The sequence below is a fragment of the Antechinus flavipes genome, chromosome 3, assembly GCF_016432865.1.
Source record: "Antechinus flavipes isolate AdamAnt ecotype Samford, QLD, Australia chromosome 3, AdamAnt_v2, whole genome shotgun sequence".
Classification (NCBI taxonomy): Eukaryota; Metazoa; Chordata; class Mammalia; order Dasyuromorphia; family Dasyuridae; genus Antechinus; species Antechinus flavipes.
In genome coordinates this window covers 495,948,753-495,970,309 of record NC_067400.1, presented here as the reverse complement: position 1 = coordinate 495,970,309, position 21,557 = coordinate 495,948,753, and the positions used below count along the sequence as shown (strand labels likewise).

The window sequence follows — 21,557 nt, the reverse complement described above, 5'->3', positions numbered from 1 at the left end:
TCATTGCCTCATCACAAAAAAATAAAATAAAATCCCTCCAATTTTGATTCTTTTCAGGGACAAACAGTACATATAAGCATATTAACAACAATTGTGCCTGGCTCTTATTTTTGCTCATCTATAAGAGGAGATTGTACTAAGAGCCCCTCCTCCTCTAAATCCTATCTTTTTAAGTCCACTCTGTTTTCCTTTAGAATGTTTAGTCAAAAGCTTCCAGTTCCTTATCTCTTTGTTTGAATTTTCTTTCCTTTATTTCCAAGAAAATGTACAGTAATATTCATATTTGTCAAATTAGGGAAGAATGTTTTTAAATCCTAAATTTTCTCAATTTTTTGCTTCAGTTTTCCACTTTAGTCTGCATGCCTTCTAGGATATTTTATTTAATCCATAATTGAAAGAAAAGGTTGCTTTCTTAAAAATAAGGTCTGGACAAGTAATTCTTCTATTTCCTCACTTAGCATGATTCACAAAATGGAAAATATTTTCTCTTTACTTGTACAGAGTCTCAAAATATACATCCTCAATGAGCCATGCTGAAGTTGACAAGGCAGTAGACATGGCCTTACAGGCTTGGAGTAATGCTGTCCCTCTGAATTTTGTTCGACAAAACACAGGAGAAGCAGATATTATGATCTCATTTGAAATCGGAGGTAATATATCCTTCTGCTCTATCTATAACCGGCATATCAATGCTGTCACAATCAGTCCCTGTGTGACTTTGGATACAATCAATCAGTGCAATCTATCCACAATGGAGTCTAATGCACAGAGACCCAGATTATAGCAAAAGGCACCACATGCTGCCTATGCCCAAATTGTGACAATTGTTACAACTGAAACAGTTCTCAGAAAATTTTAGGCCACCAAATCAAAGTAGGATAGACTATTTATTGTCTCATTTTAATGCTTATCCTTGACCTTTGTATCTGATTAAGATCTGTTTGATTTTATTCTCCTTTTTACATAGCAACTACTATACTTGAACAATGAATTTCTACCTCTTTTTTTTTATTCTTGCTTCTTTTTTTCCCAATGCTTCTCTGGTTCTCACCTTCTTGCTGACTCAACTGAATGTCCTTCAGTATTTTCATCTCTAGGATGGAAGAAAGCCATTCCCAGTGTACACTAATGATGTGATTTCCATGGGCCATACACTACAGCCAGGCAATGGCTTAGGGAAGGCAGGCAAACAAGAAAAAGACAATTCTGTGCTAACCAGTGCTCTGAAAAGAATGATTCCTCAAGGCTCACCATCACCACTACCACCATCATTAAGGTCAAGACTTCCTACTTCCCTCTTTATATGCCCCTCAAGAAGCCCTTTCCTGACTTCTTTTGCCTATTAGCCTGCTTTTGATACCCATTTTTAATTAATTCTAATTGGGGAGAAGTAGAGTGAACAGTAGATGGAGAGGCAAAAGCAGCTGATGGGATCAGGATAAGCCTGATGAAGAAAGTGGCACTTGAGCTTTGGGGGAAACTTGAAAATTTAAGACACAGAATGAGAAGCTGGCTTCATTTAAAATGCCTAAAATTGACCAGGAATATTGGTTTAAGTTACTAAGAGTGTATTGTCCATCCTACACTTTTTAGTTCCCCTAGAATACTTAAGAAGCTTTCCCTTCAGGGAGAATCAAACTTATTACAATCTTTTGTGACATTATCTGACTCTCCTTTAACACTCAATCTAGAGTCTTTTATACTGAAGTAAAATTTATACAATATAAAATGGTTCTTTTTATCATGATATATGTCCATGGTTTGGGCAAAGTATGTTTAACTGAAACCAAGAAATGTCATACTAAATTGTGTTGATTTTTTTTTTCATGTTTGGTAGATCATGGGGATTCATACCCATTTGATGGTCCTCGAGGAACTCTGGCCCATGCATTTGCCCCTGGAGAAGGCCTGGGAGGAGACACCCATTTCGACAATGCTGAGAAGTGGACTATGGGAACGAATGGTATATATGCACAATTCACCATAACCTGGAAAATATTGTACCTTCTCCTGGGCCTCCAACATGAATCCCTGTGGCTCAACGGTCCAAGTCACCCTTTAACTAGGGGGCCAGGCTAAGGAAAACAAGTAAGCCAAAAATCACAAAGGTCCTTCAACCCCATAAGGGGGAAGCTCTGCCCTCAGCTGTGCAGCTGAATCCTTGTTTGGTCTGTTTCACTTTAGCATAAGCCACATATTCTGTTAGAAAGAAGCAGCAGTAAGGTCTTTTTCTCCAGTCATTGTCACCTGTAAGCAATTCAACTTAAATCTACAAAACCTTTATTCAGTGCCTACTGTGTGCAAGGAAAGCAGTATGAAGTAACATATAGAGAACAAGCCGGAGAATCAGGAAAAAAGACCTGGATTCAAGTTTCACTTGGTTATGTCATGCTGGGCAAGTCATTGAAAGACTCAGTGCTCCAGGAAGCTCTCTATGAGTTGAAAAACATACTTGTCTATACGTAGAGGGCTATCCTCACCTAGAATTCCCTACATTCATGAAATCACAAGTCCAAACCAAAAAGAAAGGTAAAGCATTCCATTAAGCACTGAGAATAAAAAATAATTAATTTAAAAAAAAAAAAAAAGCCTCACCTATTCCTTGCCTTGAAGAAGTTCCTATTCTGGATAAATAGGAGAAAAGGAGAAGATACCTATTTGACTCCATAAGCTGGGAATACACAATGTTTAGAAAGTGTCTGGAAGAAAAGGCTTTGGGATGGCATGTGGCTCTTCTGGATAGCCCATAAGGTGAATAGAATGTGTATAAATAATGAGGAGTTGGCTAAGTGCTTATCCAAAAAAGGGAACTAAAAGATATGAAGGAAGTTCATAAACCCCGCTATCCATCTTACTTTTTTATTGACTTAGTGTCCTATTTCAATACAGCATTATTAACAGCATGAGAGAATAGCTTGGTGAAGAGAATGTGGCTTAGGGGATAGAAAGTTTTCCTTAAAGTCAATAAACTACTAGCTATGTGATCCTGGGCAAGTCATTTAACCTTTTAGTGATCTGAACAAATCTCTTGGTTTATAAATTGCAGAATAGTTATCAGTGGGCCTTAGTAGTGGCAATTTCCGCACTAGGAGTTGAAATGATGAAATAATAAAATAAAAGTATATGCCCTGCTCAAAAAATAAATAATTGGCAAAGTTGACTAATATGAGTCTTAGCTCCTCTCTCTGCCCTTTATCTGTCAGTACCAGGACTTAGTGATTGTACACTGACAAATTGGAATATTTGAGGGATTATTGAAATTTGGAAATTAGAGTCTCGATAGAGTGAGGCAAGTGATTCAGGAAAGTCTTGATGGGTTTAGAAGAGACCCTGGGCTGATGAGTTGAACATCATGAGATTAGGGTAACATCCATCTAGCCAGGGTCTACATAGGTTGACTCAGTATCTGAGAGTTCTCCTCTGAGGGGGTCCTCTCAGTAGGTTGATAGAACATAGCATCTGGGTTAGGCTGATGGGAGAAAGCACAGACAAAGCAGGTAGTTGGTATGGAAAGAATAGGACCATAGGTAATGCAATCTATGGTTAATTAGAAGTTCTCCAATCTCTGTTCTGGAAGATATGGGGAATAGTACAGGGTAATAAGACAGGAATTTAAATATGGAAACACATAGGGACATAGTTGGGACACTGGAATACAAAATAAGGTTTGGTTACAATGAATGAGGCAAGAATCTAGTAACTAAGCAAGCAAATCATCAGCATAGACAGATATATTTAAAAGGGATCTCAGGAATCATTTAGACCAATTTCCTACATCCCCCAACAAGTGATCATCTAATGAATTTCAGTGACAGGGAATTCACTACTCCCATATTTTTGAATAGCTCTAATTGTAAAGAAGTTGGGTGTGGTTTTTTCCATATAAAGCCATCATCCCATAATCTCTACCCATTGTTCTTTCTTGAGAATTTGTATCTTCCCTTAATGGTCTCATTTGTACAAATGTAGGGAAATACTGACCAAACATTATGCCCTTTTTCTGATAGAATTGGAATAAAATATATGACAGAAAAAGTCTGGTCTCTGAATAATTCATGATCTATAACAAACCAGAGTAAACAAGTTAGTTGCACTATTATCGGTGACAGATACATTATGTTTGATTTTAATTCCTCAACATAGAGATGATGAAAATTACGTAATTAGAGAATGCTTAAAGTGCTTCACAAATCTTAAAATGTTATAGAATTGCCTATAATTGTGATAATGATGACAATTAAATTATACATCTATTACATACTAATCTTATTCCTTCTGTGTTGTTTAGGATTCAATGATGATGACAATGAGATTATAAATCTATTACATACTAATCTTATTCCTTCTATGTTGTTTAGGATTCAATTTATTCACTGTTGCTGCCCATGAATTTGGTCATGCATTGGGACTGGCCCATTCTAGTGACCCCTCAGCACTGATGTATCCCACTTACAGGTATCAACATCCCTATGGATTTCGCCTCCCCAAGGACGATGTGAAAGGGATCCAGGCATTATACGGTATAAACCTTGAACTCATCTGATAGCTCAGCATAGATAAGTGATGCAGGAATAACAATTGATTTCCACCAATGAGAAAAATTTAAACCTTGACAATGATTACTTAAGTAGAGATTACTTAAGAGTAGCCATATTCCAATCATATTTTAATTTCCCCAATTATGCAAACACCTTTGTCTTAGATTTGGAATTATGGTTGAGAATTTTTCTCCAAAGCACATTAGATAAAACAGGGTAGAGATTAAAAGAGAAGATTTATTTTCTCTTAGACCCTAGATCAGGATTTACCTCCTGATATGTTATATGCTATATGGGATATGTTATATCTGTGTTGAGATACCTACCTGTTTGCATATGAGTGAACTTTCATTTCTTCCAAATAAGATGCTCAACAGCCATGAACAACATAAGGGTATTAGCACACTTTGGACAGTCAATAACAGCTTTATCTTTGATTCCCCATAGCAGAACAAACAGACCCACAGAATGCTAGATTGAAATAGAGCTTCTGACTGGGATTCAAGACCCCATTGTGCCCCCAATTAACTCTCTGACTTTGAGCCTCAGTTTCTCTATCTTTAAAGTAAGTAAGGCTCCAAAAGGAAGGTGATCCTTAAAGAATCTAGAAATCACACAAGTATCCTGAATATCTACAGTCAAAGAATATAGGGAACTTTTAAAAAAAGTCTATTTTGCCAACTTTATTTTTGAATCTCCAGGACCTCGCAAAGCAGTCACTGAAAGACCCAATGTGCCCCACATCCCTCCTCACAAGCCATCAGACCCTGATATCTGTGACTCCACCTCATCCTTTGATGCTGTTACAATGTTAGGGAAGGAATTACTATTCTTCAAAGACAGGTGAGCTCTGTATATTCAACATACCAAGCTCCTGTGTGATTTCAAGGATCCACATCAGTTGGAAAAGGGAGAAACATCATTACTTCAGGGAGACACCTACCTAAAAATTGCTTGCATACTGACAAATGACTCATATGTAGCCTGGAGCTATACATCAATGACTTCTGGGCTCTTCTATTCTTCTATTCTCTCCCTGCCCTTTCCTACACACACACACACACACACACACACACACACACACACTTTGTTTGGAAAGTTGGCTTGGAAAAAACAAACAAAAAAAGAGCTTTCGAAAACCTATGGGCTTAGGGAAACCTCCAGAATCATGAGGACATAGATTTAGAGTAGGAAAGGATTACTCATTTAACAAGCATTTATTAATCACCAACTATGTGCCAGACACTAAAACATTACAAGTCATCAAGTCAATGATTTATTTTACAAATGAGAAAAACTGATATCTAGAGACATTAAAAGACTTAAAAGTCACAAAACTATTAAATGTTAGAGATTAAATTTGAACAAAGGTCTTCTGATTACTAAGTACCTCTGAATAGCACTACACAGGGAAGAAAAATGAGCCAGCTCTGATGCTTTACATAGCATTGAAAAGATCCTGATTTTTTGAAGATTGGGTCATTAGAGCAAAGTAGTCTCCCTTTTTATTTTCCCTCTTTATTGCCTGAATTTTCTCTTTATATGAAACTACTTTAAAAATCCACCAAGTTTATTTGGTTTAACAAACATCCAAGGCTGCACGACATAATGCAAAGAACTCTGGACTTAAGAGTTAACTTTTGAGACAGATAAGTGTCACCATGATTCACAGACCACTGAGCTCCAAACGGCTGTTGAATTAAGCAGTGAAGAAGTGAATAAGAGAAAAATTTAAGCAGATAGAAGGAGAAGAAGCCAAATTGCAGTTTTGTATAAAATGTAAGGAGATTAAAAAGGGAAAACAGTAAATGAAGACTGTATTTTCTAGAAATTCATAATGATGGGGAAGAGATAATAATATCAATAATGAAGCAAGATCGTTCTCAAGGGATTCTGGTTTGGGTTTGTATGATGAGGAGATAAGCATATTTATAGACAAAGGAAAGGAGCTGCTAGAGAGGAAAAGATAAAAAAAGAAAAGAAAAGGAACTATAGGTAGAACAGAGTTCTGGGAGAACAAAAAACATCCCAAATGGCTAAGAAATAAACTGAAGCAGAGCTCTGAACCAAAGCACTTTATTAAAGGAACCTATAATGAAGTGGACCCTAGGTCTTCCTCATGACCTGAGATATTTCCTCCTTCCTGTGCCTTATTTTTTTAATAAGACTTGATAGCACATTTATTATCTGAACATTCTAAAGAGGCTATACAAAGTACAGAATCCCATTGGTTGACATATGATGCATAAGCTAAAAATGGTATGTCAGCAGAGCCACAGAATGAGTGAAACAAGAAATATCTCCACTGACTCAGTGGTCATAAGATAGATGAGGTTGAGCAGGAAGAGAGCTGGAGCTACACATCAATGACTTCTGGCACAAATCATACATATATTCCAAGAATATATGTCATTCATGCTTGGTTTGGTCATGAAATTTGAGCAATACAGGATGAATATATCAGCATTATTACAATTAAAAAGTAAGCTCCATACCAGGTTTAAAAAAAGTAGTAAATATTTCGTTACAATTTGAGGCCTATCATAGAGACTCTTCTATTAGAACTTATATTCCTATGTGATTTATATAAAATATTGATTAATACATTGTATATTCTTATTAGATGACTGGCTAAATGGGTATTACTAAATGAGATTAATAAAATAATTACAATCATTACCCCTTGTAGAATCATAATAAACTTTCTAATATTGATTAGAGTTTGAGTAGGGGTCCATAATGAATCATATCTCATAGACCCAAGGAAAGGTTTAGCCTTAATTTCCCCTGAACCCAGGGGAGAACATGGGTGAAGGCAGATTTTTGCAGTAAAAGGAAAGAGATATGAAGAAACTTGAATCTGGGGACAGCAATCTTTTCAGTAAAGGAATAGAGGGATTTAATCTGCATAGAATGTGGGTAGGAGTTCAGTTTGGGAGTTAATAAGAGAAGGCTTGTTGAAATCATTTTCCTTTTGTTCTGCTTCCTGAATATCTAACTCTAATCAAGTCTTAGATTTATTCCTACCTGAGACCATCCTGATCTCTTCAGTTGTTAGTGCACTATCCCACCCCCAAATTATTTCCTAATTACATTTCATATAATTACTTGTGTGTGTGTACATGCAGTTTTCTACTAATAGATTATAACATCCTACAGCTGAGCCATATGGTTCAAGTAGCTCACAGTCTTCCATGGGCCAGCTTAGGAAATTAACCACTAAGTATTACAGCTTTTTATGATGTACCATAGAGAAATTGTTTCTACAAGAAAATTTGCTCTGGATTTCAAACAAATGACACACAAATAAATGTTTATAACACAACGCATTGATAACCCATTGATATAGAATTTTACTATAAAGCCTTTTAGAAATTCTATCTTATAAGGAGATTTCAGGAAGGCATTTTTAATTAGTGCTACAAGATTTTGCTGGAGATGTTTACTTTTCTCAATTTGATCCATCTCTGACTTCTTGAATTTCATATATCTGAAAGTTTTCCTGACAGAAAATAAGGAATATTTGATATGGAAATGGAAAGTAGAGAAAGTAGTATATTCTAACTCTGATGATATTTCTTGTTAGCTGTCTGTCCGTCATTTAATACCATACTCACCTCTCTCTTTACCTGGCCATTGGGCATAAAATGTAGTTATAATGTGCTACTGAGATAATGATAGAAGAATGAAAAATTTTGAAATTTCTTGGTAATTGAAGAGGAAGGTTGTCTAACATGTCTTTAGTGGAAAGCCTCTTTTGTAACTTCTCTCTGATTTCAGATTTAGTGAGAAGTGATTGCACAGAACAGATGATTTCAAATAAGATACTTTGGGGAGGGGAAAATATAAAATTAGACGATAGGGATTTGTGACTGGAGTAAACAGCTCTGTCACTAACTTCCTTACTTTTGGCAAAGTCTTTTCCTTTCTATACCTGAGTTTCCTCACCTATTAGAGTGAATGGATCAGAACAAATGATCCCTCCAGCTCTAGAATTCAATGATTTTATAATTTGAATAGCCTATTGGTTGCTATGTCTGTATCTTGTGAAGTCTACCTGCTATACTGGACAAAGAACAAAACATTCTTTCATAGCCAAATAACAATGATAACCTGGGGACTTCCTGGTTGAGAAAAAGTTCCAAGTATTTGTTCACTCCCAGGACTAATTCACTCCCATTTGCCAGCTGGGAAATTCCCATCATCAACTAACTATAAGGAAACCTAAAGGATGTGGTTAATGATCAGATATGTACAACAAAGGAGAGAAAAGGGTCAAACCAAGCTTTCTGCCTGAGTGGCTGGAATTACAATGGTCTCCTTGACATAAATTAGGAGCTCAGGAAAACAGCTAATTTGTAATGATTGTAGAAGGGACCACCCAGGTCATCATCCAACCCAAACACTTCATTGTAGAAATGAGGAAATCAAGGTTTAGGAAGATGGAGGAATTTGTTCAGGGGGACATAGGCAACAAGTGTCAGTACTGAGGTCAGATCCCAGGTCCATCGACTTTACAGTCAGTGCCCTTTCCTATGTCATGTTGAAAATGCAATTCTAGACATAGTGAGCTGAGGTGCCTGTGAAATATCTGAAATTCTGAACAAACAGCAAAAGAGATTAAAAGTAAGGGATCACCAGCCTCTTGAAGAAGAGGTGAAGAAGAAAGGTCAATGCTAGGAGCTGAAATCATGAGATTGAATGATTATTCTATGGAAAGAATTCAATGAAAAAAGAAATGTATATTTAGGAATTAAACTTTCAAGACCAAAGTAAGAAGTGAAACTTAACAAAGGATATGGAGAAGAGCCTTTATAGAAAAGCCAGAGGAAAAAGGAAAAAAGAATTTTGAATAAGAGAAGGAGTTAGTGCCAGTATTACTGAGAGGTAAAGAAAAATAAGGTCAGAGAAAAGGCTTTAGATTAGAGAACTTTGGGAAGTGTAATTTTAATACAGTGGTAAGAAAAGAAGACAGATTTTTAGGTGCTGAAAGAGATATTTGATGTTGAGGAGTAGGAAGAATAACAGGAAGAATGGGGTAGTCATTGTAAGAAACAACAGATTAAAGATTTTTCAAAAGAGAGAAGACCTGAGTATATTTGAAGGAACAGAGAAAGGAACTATGAACACAAGAGATATAAGAATTAAGAAAAATGAGTGAGATTCTGAAGGAGGCAGGAGAAAATAGAATGACAGTTAAGTTTGAAAAAGCAAAAAAACAGCTCTTGCTCTGAGGTAAGAGGCAAGGATTTTTCATTGTTGTTCAGTCATTTCAATCACATGGAACTCTTTATATTCACATTTGGGTTTTCATAGGAAAGATACTAAAGTAATTTGCTATTTCCATCTCAAATTCATTTTACAGATGCAGAATCTGAAGCAAACAGGATTAAGTGACTTGTCCAGGGTGACACAGCTAGTAACTATCTGAAACCAGATTTGAACTCTCATTGGATGGCACAATGAATAGAGAGCACTGGGTCTGAAGACAGGAAGACTCACGTTCTTGAGTTCAAATCTGATCTCAGGTCTTCCTAGCTATGTGACCCTAGATAAGTCACTTAACCCTGTTTACTTCAGTTTCCTCATTTTAAAATGATCTGGAGAAGGAAATGATAAACCATTCCAGTATCTTTAATAAGAAAATCTCAAATGGGGTCATGAAAAATTGAACATGTTTGAAAAATGACTGGATAACAAGAAAATGAATCTCCCTGACTTCAGGCCCAGAATTTTATCCATTGCATCACTTATCAAGGGTAAAAAAAGAGAAAGAGAGTTTAAAATAGAGAAGGTGGATGATGGGGCTTATCCCAGATAATCTTGCTTTTTTTTTTTTTTTTTCAGGGAACAAAACTGACTCCTGAGCTTGCACTTATAAGGTCAGGGTGAGGAGAGTTGAATTTCTGTGAAGCCATGGTATGCTTGGGTGGAGCAGTGTGGTATAATAGAAAGAGTCCTGAACCAAGATTCAAATACCTTATTTCCCCAAAATGAGGCATTACTCAAATATTAGGCAGAAGGTAGTTTTCCTGTATCTACACAAAGCTATAAAATGAAACTAGAACTTTGGTTTCTTATTGACTCTGAGTCATTAATTCAAGGCCATTTGGAAATTTATTTAAATCAGGACTTTATTCCAAATAGTTCTGATGTTCATTTACACTTGTATTATTTAATACTTTGATGAATCTATGATTACAAAGATAGAGGCTTACTGTTCAACAATGCAGATCCCATCAATCATATCAATTTATCCTGTGTATTTCTTGTCCACATCATCCCATTAATTTTCTATCAAATGTTCATTCATAATTCTAGCAGCCTTTCTCTAGATCTGCTGACATTTCATATTAATCAATCATCCAGCTTTTATTAAGCACTTACCATATTTGTTCCAGGCACTGACTGAGCTAGGCCCTTAAAATACAAAAAAAAAAAAAAAAAAGCAAAAATAGTCTCTGCCCTCATGGATCTTATAATCTAATGAGGAACATAATATGTAATCAGAGAATGCAAGTTAAAATATAATGGAGAGAATATAACTTTAGAAGGGATAGCACTAGCAGCTGGGGAAAACAGGAATGGATATTTATTTACACACAGGCCACTAATCACTTGTTTCTTGCTTATGCTATTTAGTCAACTTCCTTTTCTAATGATATAGTTCTCATATGACATCCTTAATATACTATTGTATTCTCTGTCTGAATTTCTCTCTCTGTCTCTCTGTCTATCTCTTTCTCTCTGTCTCTGTCTCTGTCTCTCTCTTAGTCTCTGTCTCTCTCCTCTTTTTCACTCCCTCTCTCTCATAATATAAATGCTACATATATATGTATATATTGTATATTTTATTCAATGGCAATACGATACAGGAATATGTGTCTCATGACTATGCCTACTATGCACTGTCCATTGTCTTTTGGGTGAACTTCAAATTTAATTCTTCACAGACTATGATATTCTAAAACACCCAGGCATAAGGCATTGCATTACGAATACTGCTATTTTTTTAAATCAACTTTTGTTTCAGGGAAAATTTTTGGCAATTAAAATAACCGGTTATTTTTCAAAGTTAATCTATCTTGCTCTGCTCCTTCTATTCAGTTCTGGTTAAATCCTGTTCATCTTTAGTATCTGTACAAAATATGTGTACTGATGAATCATTCTATTTGTCTTCCATCCAAGTGCACTGTATAATCTGGAAAGATAGAATTCTTTATCTGTTTTTTTTTTTTTTTCCCTGTGTGGGATGGTTAGGTCAAACACTTTTAAAGTTATTATGAATTCCATATGGGACACTGCAATATTTATTCTATAATTCATGTCTACTTTGATATTTATAATCAAGGTCAACAAAATTATCTCTGTTATTATATATTTCTAAGCATTTTGTATAATAGGTAATACCTTATTAAAAGCGTAGCTTTAAAGTTGCCTTTTTCTCTACAAAAATCAGATGCTTTTTTTTAGTTAAATGAAATTTTATTTTTAATTTGTAGAATAAAAGAAGCATCTGTATAATAGTTAAATAAAAATATGATTGAACATTAAGCTATAAATCTATTTTAAATCTATTATCCTTTTAAATATATAATGAAGTTATTATGTAAATTTCTTTTTTTCCCTTTCTCTTACCATGCCCTAAAGATGGCTACAACTAAACAAAAATATGTGTGTATATGTATGTAAAATCATTCTATGCATATGTAATTATAAGTTTTTTTCTCTGAAGACATAGTGTCTTCCTTCAAGAGTTAACTTAAATATTTTGTAGTTAACTTCGATATTCATAATAGTCAAAATGACTTACTGCTCAAAGTTGTTTTTAAAACAATATTGCTATTATTCTATACGATATTCTCTTGGTTCTACTCATTTCACTCTTCGTTATTTTGGGCAAATCTCTCCATGTTTTCTTGAGATCATTGAGATCATCCTTTCTTATAGCACAGTAGTATTATCATCACTATTTTATGCCACAATTTGTTCAGCCATTCTGCAATTAATGGGCATCCCCACAATTTCCATTTTTTGTCACCATAAAGAGAGCAGGTATAACTATTTTAGAAAATATAGGTTCTTTTCCTTTTTTTCCTAATTATCTTTGGAAATAAATCTAGCAATGCTATTGCTGAATCAAAGGAAACTCTTTGGGTATAAATCAAGATTATTCTCCAAAATAGTTGGATCAGTTCACAATTCTACCAACAACGACTTAATGTCCCAATTTTTCCACATCCCTTTCAATATTTGCTACTTTCTCCTTCAATCATTTGTCTCTATGTTTTGTTCTTTAACTTACTAATTCTTTAAGATTATGTAATTTGATCTCCAACAAATAAAATAGATAAACAATTGATTAATTTATTTTTTAAAAAAAGAGAAAACCAAATCACAAGTATAACAAACAAAAAGGATGAATATCCCACTAATGGAAGTAAAAATAAAGGAGTTAGAAGGATTTATTTTGCCCAATCATATGCTAATAAACTTAACAATTTAAGTGATATCTGAGAAACTGTTTATAAAAATTTTGGTGACAATGAGCATCCTTATTTCACATCTCCTCTTAATGGGAAAATAGTGAAGGCTTCTATCCCCTCACAAATAACACTTGCTGATGGTTTTAGATAAATGCTTTCTATCAAAAAATCATTTATACTTCTGCTTTCAAGTGTTTTAATAGAAATGAGTGTCGCATTTTGTTAATACAATCAAAAAGCATTAAGAGCTGTTTTTTTGCATCTGTTGTATATTTTTTGCTTTTAGTTTTATATAATAATATAATAATAATAATTGATATAATAGTTTTCCTTATGTTAAGTCATCCATCATTTTTGGTATGAATCCCATTTGATCATACTATATAATCTGTGTAACATACCATTATAATCTTTTAGCTAGTATTTCATTTAAGGTTTTTGCATCCATATTCATTAAAGAAATTGTCTATAATTTTTTTCTCTGTTTTTTTCTTCTTAGTTTAGGTATTAGTATCATGTTTGTTTCATAATAAGGGTTTAAACCAATGGCTTATCTACTTCATTGGTTTTCTCATAAAACCCATTCAGTTTTATTTATTAATTCAATAGGTTTTTAATCAAAATTTTATTAATGTTACAATTTAATTTTAAGATATCCAATTTAGTGTTTAATTGATGGGACTTTTCTTTGTTCTTTTTCTAATTTTTTAAATTGCATACTCTATTCATTAGTCTTTCTCAATTTTATTGATGTAAGCAATTAGAGATATAAATTTTCCTCTGCTGTTTTTACTATATATGCTGTCTTATTATTGTCATTCTCTTCAATGAAATTTATTTCTTTTTTTTTTTTAGAACACTCATTTTTAAAAATTAGATGCTTAATCTCCAATTAGTTTTTACTCTATGTTTCCATGGTTCCTTATTAAATATAATTTTATTGCATTGTGATATAGAAAGAATACTTTTAATATTTCTGCTTTTTACTATAAAAATTTTATGTACTGATCAATCTTTATAAAAGTAAACTTTTGTTTACTTTTGTTTACAAACTTTGCTTACAAACTGTTTGTTTACAAACTTTATAAAAGTAACAATCACTCAGAGAAAAGGTGTATTCCTTTCTACTTCCATTCAATTCCTTCCATGTATCTATCATATAGCTTATCTAAAATTGTATTCACTTTCTATTTTTTGGTTAAATACATCATCAGATTTTTTTTAAGAGTCAACAAATAAGCACAGAGAATTGCTGCATCCTCTTTATATTTCACTTAGTTGTATGACAGTAAAGATGTAGAACCTCTAGAACATTTGTGAAAGTTTATATATGTTCTGTCCTTCTATGTATGCAGAACATACATATTCTTTTTTTTTTTAATTTTTATTTAATAATTACTTTATATTGACAGATTCCATGCCAGGGTAATTTTTTTTTTACAACATTATCCCTTACACTCGTTTCTTTTCCGATTTTTTTTCCCCTCCCTCCCTCCACCCCCTCCCCTAGATGGCAAGCAGTCCTTTATATGTTGGATATGTTGCAGTATATCCTAGATACAATATATGTTTGCAGAATCGAACAGTTCTCTTGTTGCATAGGGAGAATTGGATTCAGAAGGTATAAATAACCCAGGAAGAAAAACAAAAATGCAGATAGTTCACATTCGTTTCCCAGTGTTCTTTCTTTGGGTGTAGCTGCTTTTGTCCGTCATTTATCAATTGAAACTCAGGTCTCTTTGTCAAAGAAATCCACTTCCATCAAAATATGTCCTCATACAATATCGTTGTCGAAGTGTATGATGATCTCCTGGTTCTGCTCATTTCACTTAGCATCAGTTCATGTAAGTCTCGCCAGTCCTCTCTGTATTCATCCTGCTGGTCATTTCTTACAGAACAATAATATTCCATAACATTCATATACCACAATTTACCCAGCCATTCTCCAATTGATGGGCATCCATTCATTTTCCAGTTTCTAGCCACTATAAATAGGGCTGCTACAAACATTTTGGCACATACAGGTCCCTTTCCCTTCTTTAGTATTTCTTTGGGATATAAGCCCAATAGAAACACTGCTGGATCAAAGGGTATGCACAATTTGATAATTTTTTGGGCATAATTCCAGATTGCTCTCCAGAATGGTTGGATTCGTTCACAACTCCACCAACAATGCAATAGTGTCCCAGTTTTCCCGCATCCCCTCCAACATTCATCATTATTTTTTCCTGTCATCTTAGCCAATCTGACAGGTGTGTAGTGGTATCTCAGAGTTGTCTTAATTTGCATTTCTCTGATCAATAATGATTTGGAACACTCTTTCATATGAGTGGTAATAGTTTCAATTTCATCCTCTGAAAATTGTCTGTTCATATCCTTTGACCATTTATCAATTGGAGAATGGCTTGATTTCTTATAAATTTGAGTCAGTTCTCTATATATTTTGGAAATGAGGCCTTTATCAGAACCTTTAACTGTGAAGATGTTTTCCCAGTTTGTTGCTTCCCTTCTAATCTTGTTTGCATTAGTTTTATTTGTACAGAGGCTTTTTAATTTGATGTAATCAAAATTTTCTATTTTGTGATCAGTAATGGTCTCTAGTTCATCTTTGGTCACAAATTTCTTTCTCCTCCACAAGTCTGAGAGATAAACTATTCTATGTTCCTCTAATTTATTTATAATCTCGTTCTTTATGCCTAGGTCATGGACCCATTTTGATCTTATCTTGGTATATGGTGTTAAGTGTGGGTCCATGCCTAATTTCTGCTATACTAATTTCCAATTATCCCAGCAGTTTTTATCAAATAATGAATTCTTTTCCCAGAAGTTAGGGGCTTTGGGTTTGTCAAACACTAGATTACTATAGTTGACTATTCTGTCTTGTGAACCTAATCTTTTCCACTGATCCACTAATCTATTTCTTAGCCAATACCAAATGGTTTTGGTGACTGCTGCTTTATAATATAATTTTAGATCAGGTACAGCTAGGCCACCTTCATTTGATTTTTTTTTCATTAATTCCCTTGAGATTCTCGACTTTTTATTGTTCCATATGAATTTTGTTGTTATTTTTTCAGAACATACATATTCTGCAATATTTTCTTTTTTATTTATTTATTTATTTATTTTTAATTAATTTTTATTTTTTATTTAATGATTACTTTATATTGACAACATTATCCCTTGCACTCGTTTCTTTTCCGATTTTTTTTTCCCCTCCCTCCCTCCACCCCCTCCCCTAGATGGCAAGCAGTCCTTTATATGTTGGATATGTTGCAGTATATCCTAGATACAATATATGTTTGCAGAACCGAACAGTTCTCTTGTTGCATAGGGAGAATTGGATTCAGAAGGTATAAATAACCCGGGAAGAAAAACTAAAATTCTGCAATATTTTCATAAACATATATAGAAATGGGGAAGTAGATATGTTGTTGAAAATTTATTGATATTTTCTCAGCTTTTTTGTAACAATGAGATTTTTTTTTATTTTTCCAAGTGTTTTATGTTTTTTTTTTTTTTGAGGTATCTTGAAATCATTCAATGATCTCCAAATTATGCTACCTCCAGTATAAACATCTTGTGAATACTCTATCTAGTCCAACTTTTCTCTACATCTTTCTTTTGTGTCAATGTCTATTCCTTTATTCATTTCCTAAGTTTTATTGTCAGCAATTGAAAAATGTTATCAATTAATTTTTTTCTGGCATTTAGTTTTATCTTTTTGCTAACAAATACAACTAATCTGGAAATTATTGCTATCTTACTCTCCAGTCATTTTCTATTTGTTAAATTAGAATGTATGATCTTTTGTGATGTTTTTTGACATTTGTTATATTTAGCACTTTATTATTATCTTCTTAAAGAAGATACTCATAATATATGAGAATCATGTTTCAGAGTAGTCTGTGGCCTTTATTCTCTCTCATTTTGTACTCCAGGATCATTTTTTTCCAACATATTTTTCACTGTCCTCCCATATGCTCACATTTTCAGTGAAATTACTTAATATTAGAGTATTTATTAATTTAATTTGGAGTTTTGTCAAGTTCTTCATAAAATTACATTTCTTTCTCAAATTCTTCGAGACATATTGTCATAGAGGATACATTTATTTTAATTATAGCATTTTTGTAAATAACTAATGCATACTTCAATATAAGATAACTTAGTTACCCATTAATTGATTTTTGTTGCTTTTGGACAGCTGTAATAAAAAATCAACTTTGTCCACCTCAGTAGAATAGTATAGTGAGTGAATACTAGACTGGATTCAAATCTTATCACAGACATTTACTGTCTGTGTCATACTACACAAGTCAATTAACTTATCTATACCTTTTCTCATTGATAAAAATGAAGAGATTATTTTTTATAAGCACTAAGATCCCTTCTGTGATCTTTTTTTGTGTGTCCCCAACAATAACTTTGATCCATCTTTCCATTCAATTTCTTTTGGTCTTCTAGTTTCATTAGTAGACAGAATAAAAAGACTTTTAAAGTTGAGGCCCTCCAAATATCATGTATACCCAGTCTTTAGTCTACCTCATTTTCTAACATTCTTCTTGTTGGTATTTTAGCAGCAAAAGGGAGAATTCAGTGTTCTACTGCTGACATTGCAGAAATCAGAGTCTGGTTCCAACTGGAACTGGAAGCAAAAATAGAAATTGCCATTCCTGCAATTTAATCAGAAGATTAAGCAACCATTCACATGGAATCAGTCTTTTATGCCCATTCATTCATTACAAAAACACACACACACACACACACACACACACACACACACACACACCAAATTGAGAACTTTATATTCTGAATAAATTTAGTTAGTATTTCTTTGGGGATCCATTGTTATTTTATCTATTTAATTTTGGCAGGATGGTGTAATGGGAATATCATTGGGGTAGAGCCAGAAAATCTTGGTTTGTGTGACCTAGAACAAGTCACTTCATCCCTGAGGCCTCAGGTTCCTCAGCTATAATAAATTCCTAAAAGTCCCTTCCAACTCCAGGTCTTATGATTCCAAATGGATGACTATTTACCATGACTTTTTCTTTAATTTTCAAGTATTAACATGTTATTTAATCAATTTTTAATTCCATGTTGAATTGTAGTCTAAATGCCCAAGATTAAGTAGTATGAAAATGAGATCATATTTTTGTGAATAATTATATAAATTACCACCTAATTTACTATTATTGTAATTGTCATTATTGTATGTAATAATCAACACCTTCCCTCAAGATAGTTTTCTTTAATTGAACACATTATAAATAATAATAATTCTTTTTAAATGGAAGGATTATAGATTTAGTGATAAAAGGAATATTAAAATCCATCTTTCAATTCTATTCATTTTATAGATAAGGAAACCTGTCTTACTGAGGTTAAGTGACTTGTCTATGGTTAAACAAGTAGTACATTTTTAGTTTCTGCGTCAATTTTGCTTTTAGAAATGTTACAAAGAAATAAAAACAAGAAAGGGGAAGCTATAGAATGGGGTGAAGATAATGTAGTTATATTTGTGTATTCCCCTGGTTTTAATCCATCAATTAATTAAGATTTATTAAGGACCTATTATGTGAAGGAACTTTCTCACCATTTCAGATGCAAAAACAAAGTGAAGTGATTCCTTACCTTTAAGGAGCTTGAATTTGAGGAAAGCACATTACAGGGAGTAACAAAGTAATAAAAACTGACTAATTGAATTGAATAATAGGATAATGGGTTCCTATTCCCTGAGTATGAATAAGTTGGATCTTAAATTAGTATGGAATGACCAATACTTTGTCCCAGGACACCAATATCCAGGGGTATGTTTTCTCCCTTCAGCAGAATAAATACCACTACCCCAAAATGACTCATGCTCTTTAGCCCAAGCCTACACCACACTTCCCATTCTCAGGATCCTGACATCATGATGACCTTCCCCAAGACTTCCCTTATCTCTAAAATCTCATGGGAGTATGTGACAGATTCTCTAAAGAATGGACTACCCTTTCTACCAACACAATTACAGCAAAAATTATATTCTATTCTATACCATTACTATCAATGTTTCCCATGCTCCATCTGTTTTTGCCCCAGATATAATGTTTGGTTATTGATCTGCATCATCATTATCACCATCATTGTTTTCATCATTACACCTATTATTTATAGAGTAATTTAAGATTTTCAAAGTACTTTCCAGAGATTTATTTTATTTTATTTATTTATTGTTCCACAATTAAAATTAAATAAGCAAAGAGCGAAAAAGACACAATGGGGACAGGTGGCAAATTGTATCAAGAAAATAGTTATGAATCAGTCAACAAACATTTGTTAAGTGCCTACCATATACTGAATACTGTGCTAAAAGACAAAAAAGGAGTCCCTCTTCTGAAAAAGCTCATAGTCTAATGTGGGAAATAAGGAAGCTAATTAATAAAGCAAGTTATATACACAACAAATTGTGAATAATTAAGAGAAAGAATCACTAATGCTTCTGAGTTATAAAATGAGGTGGGTAAAATAGACTCTAGGATAAATTCTAGATCTAAATGCATGATTTTCTTAGCTTATTAAATATATGACAAAAAAAATCTCAGCAAAGTTATTATGAACTCAGGACATCCCAGGCTGTCTAGCCAAAAGAGATTCTACAGTGTTTTAAAACTGGTTTATTCCAGGTTCAAATCATGTCTCTCAGCTATCTTTCTTTTTGACCCTGTTGTGGGTAACCAATAGGATTTTCTGGAGACGGCAAGTTCACCTGGCAGCTGGAATCAGGCCTAGTACCATCACCAGCTCCTTTCCCCAGCTCATGTCAAATGTGGATGCAGCTTATGAAGTGACTGAGAAGGGCATAGCATTTTTTTTCAAAGGTACCTAACCAAATCCCCTACAACTTTGAAAAATGCAGTGACAGTTGTGAAGGAACCCATGTACTTGGAGTGCCAAATGTTAGAGATGTTTGTTCATTGATGGAGAAGAAAGGATCTTTGTTGTTCTCTGTCTTTTCAACTGTTGGTTAAATTCCTTAACTATAGTATTATTGAGATAAAGATAATAATGACCATCAAAAAGAGATGCCCATAACTACATATAACACTATATTAATATAATTTAGACTTGGGCCCTGTCCCAGAGAGAAAGCACATAGAGCAGACAATAATCCTGGGTTTGGAGTTGAAGGCCCTGGATTCAAATCTCAGTTCTGCCACTTTGACACCCATGTGATCTTTAACAAGTCATTTAAGGGTTCAAGTTTCCTCATCTGTAAAATGAGGGGATCGGAACAGATGGTGACTAGTAGGAACCTTTCAGACCTAAATTGGTGCTCTTACAATATGGCCAAGAGTTCTTTTAAATAAACTAAATGAACTAATTTTGGATCCCTATAGAAATTAATATGAAATAATAACTTCTATTTATAGTGTTTGCTTTTCTCATACCTCTGTGACATTCATGCTGTAATTATCATTATTTCCATTTTACAGATTAGAAAGGTAAGGCACAGCAGTTCCTTTCTCAAACTAGTGCTTTTTCCTACTATACCACAATGCCCACATTTGGTAGTAATAAAATAGAGAGGGTGGGAAAAGCTCTGGACTTAGATTCAAATTTTAGCTCTGACACTATATTTGGGATTCTGAACAAGTTACCCACCACTCTTGGGCTTTGGTTAAGTATTTTATCCTATAATCCTATAATGTTTATATTTTACCTACTCTATGGTTCTCACAAAGGACACCTAGATGATACAATGGATAGAATGCTAAGCCTGGAGTGAGGAAGACTCATCTTGTGTTCAGATATGGCCTCAAACACTTCCTTGTTATGTGACCCTGGATAAGTCATTTAATTCTGCTTGCCTCAGTTTCCTTATCTGCAAAATGAGTTGGAAAAGGAAAGGCAAAGAACTCCAGTGTCTTTGCTAAGAAAATATCAAATAGGTTCATAGAAAGTTAGACATGACTGAAAAATGACTGAATAAAATGGCTATCACAAAATTTTGAGAATGAAAAATGACTAGAAATGTCGTACATCTTCCTACCAGTTAAAGATCTATAGGAATTGATTCTGTGATGTGGGAAATGCTGGCAAAGAATCACCGATTTGTCTTGTCTGTATTAAAGACCACACTGTGCTCTGTACACAAAGCAGAATTGGAGCATGTGAAAAGAAATGTGAAATGTGCAAATTTAGGGAACCACCTGAAATGTTCACACCGACTATTTGTGCCTGGCCTGTAGTAGAGCATTCCAAGCTTGGACTGGTCTGATCAGCCACAATTAGACACACCATAACTTGACTCTAACACAGTGATGTCATTTTTGGAATTCTTCAAAAACAAAGAATAACCAACCAACAAACTAAGCTATTGTTAGTATTACTGGGGGAAAGTCCCCACTTACAAGCATAGCTAAGTATCTTTCCACATTCCCAGACTTATACTTGCTAAAGTTCCAGCTACTGTTAGGGGTTATAGCCCAGGAAAACTGCCCAGGCAGTCAATCCTAGGATACTGACCTTTGTTTTCAGAAAAAAA

General features: G+C 34.0%; 1 protein-coding gene across 1 annotated transcript in view; it reads left to right on the top strand.

The window, feature by feature from the left end:
- MMP20 (matrix metallopeptidase 20) overlaps positions 1-21,557 on the top strand; it is a 48,072-nt gene that overhangs the window by 11,529 nt on the left and 14,986 nt on the right. Inside the window, exons 3-7 of the mRNA XM_051986881.1 lie at positions 502-650; positions 1,838-1,963; positions 4,359-4,520; positions 5,240-5,381; positions 19,754-19,890. Coding sequence (XP_051842841.1) covers positions 502-650; positions 1,838-1,963; positions 4,359-4,520; positions 5,240-5,381; positions 19,754-19,890 — 716 coding nt within the window. The remainder of the gene's footprint in view (positions 1-501; positions 651-1,837; positions 1,964-4,358; positions 4,521-5,239; positions 5,382-19,753; positions 19,891-21,557) is intronic.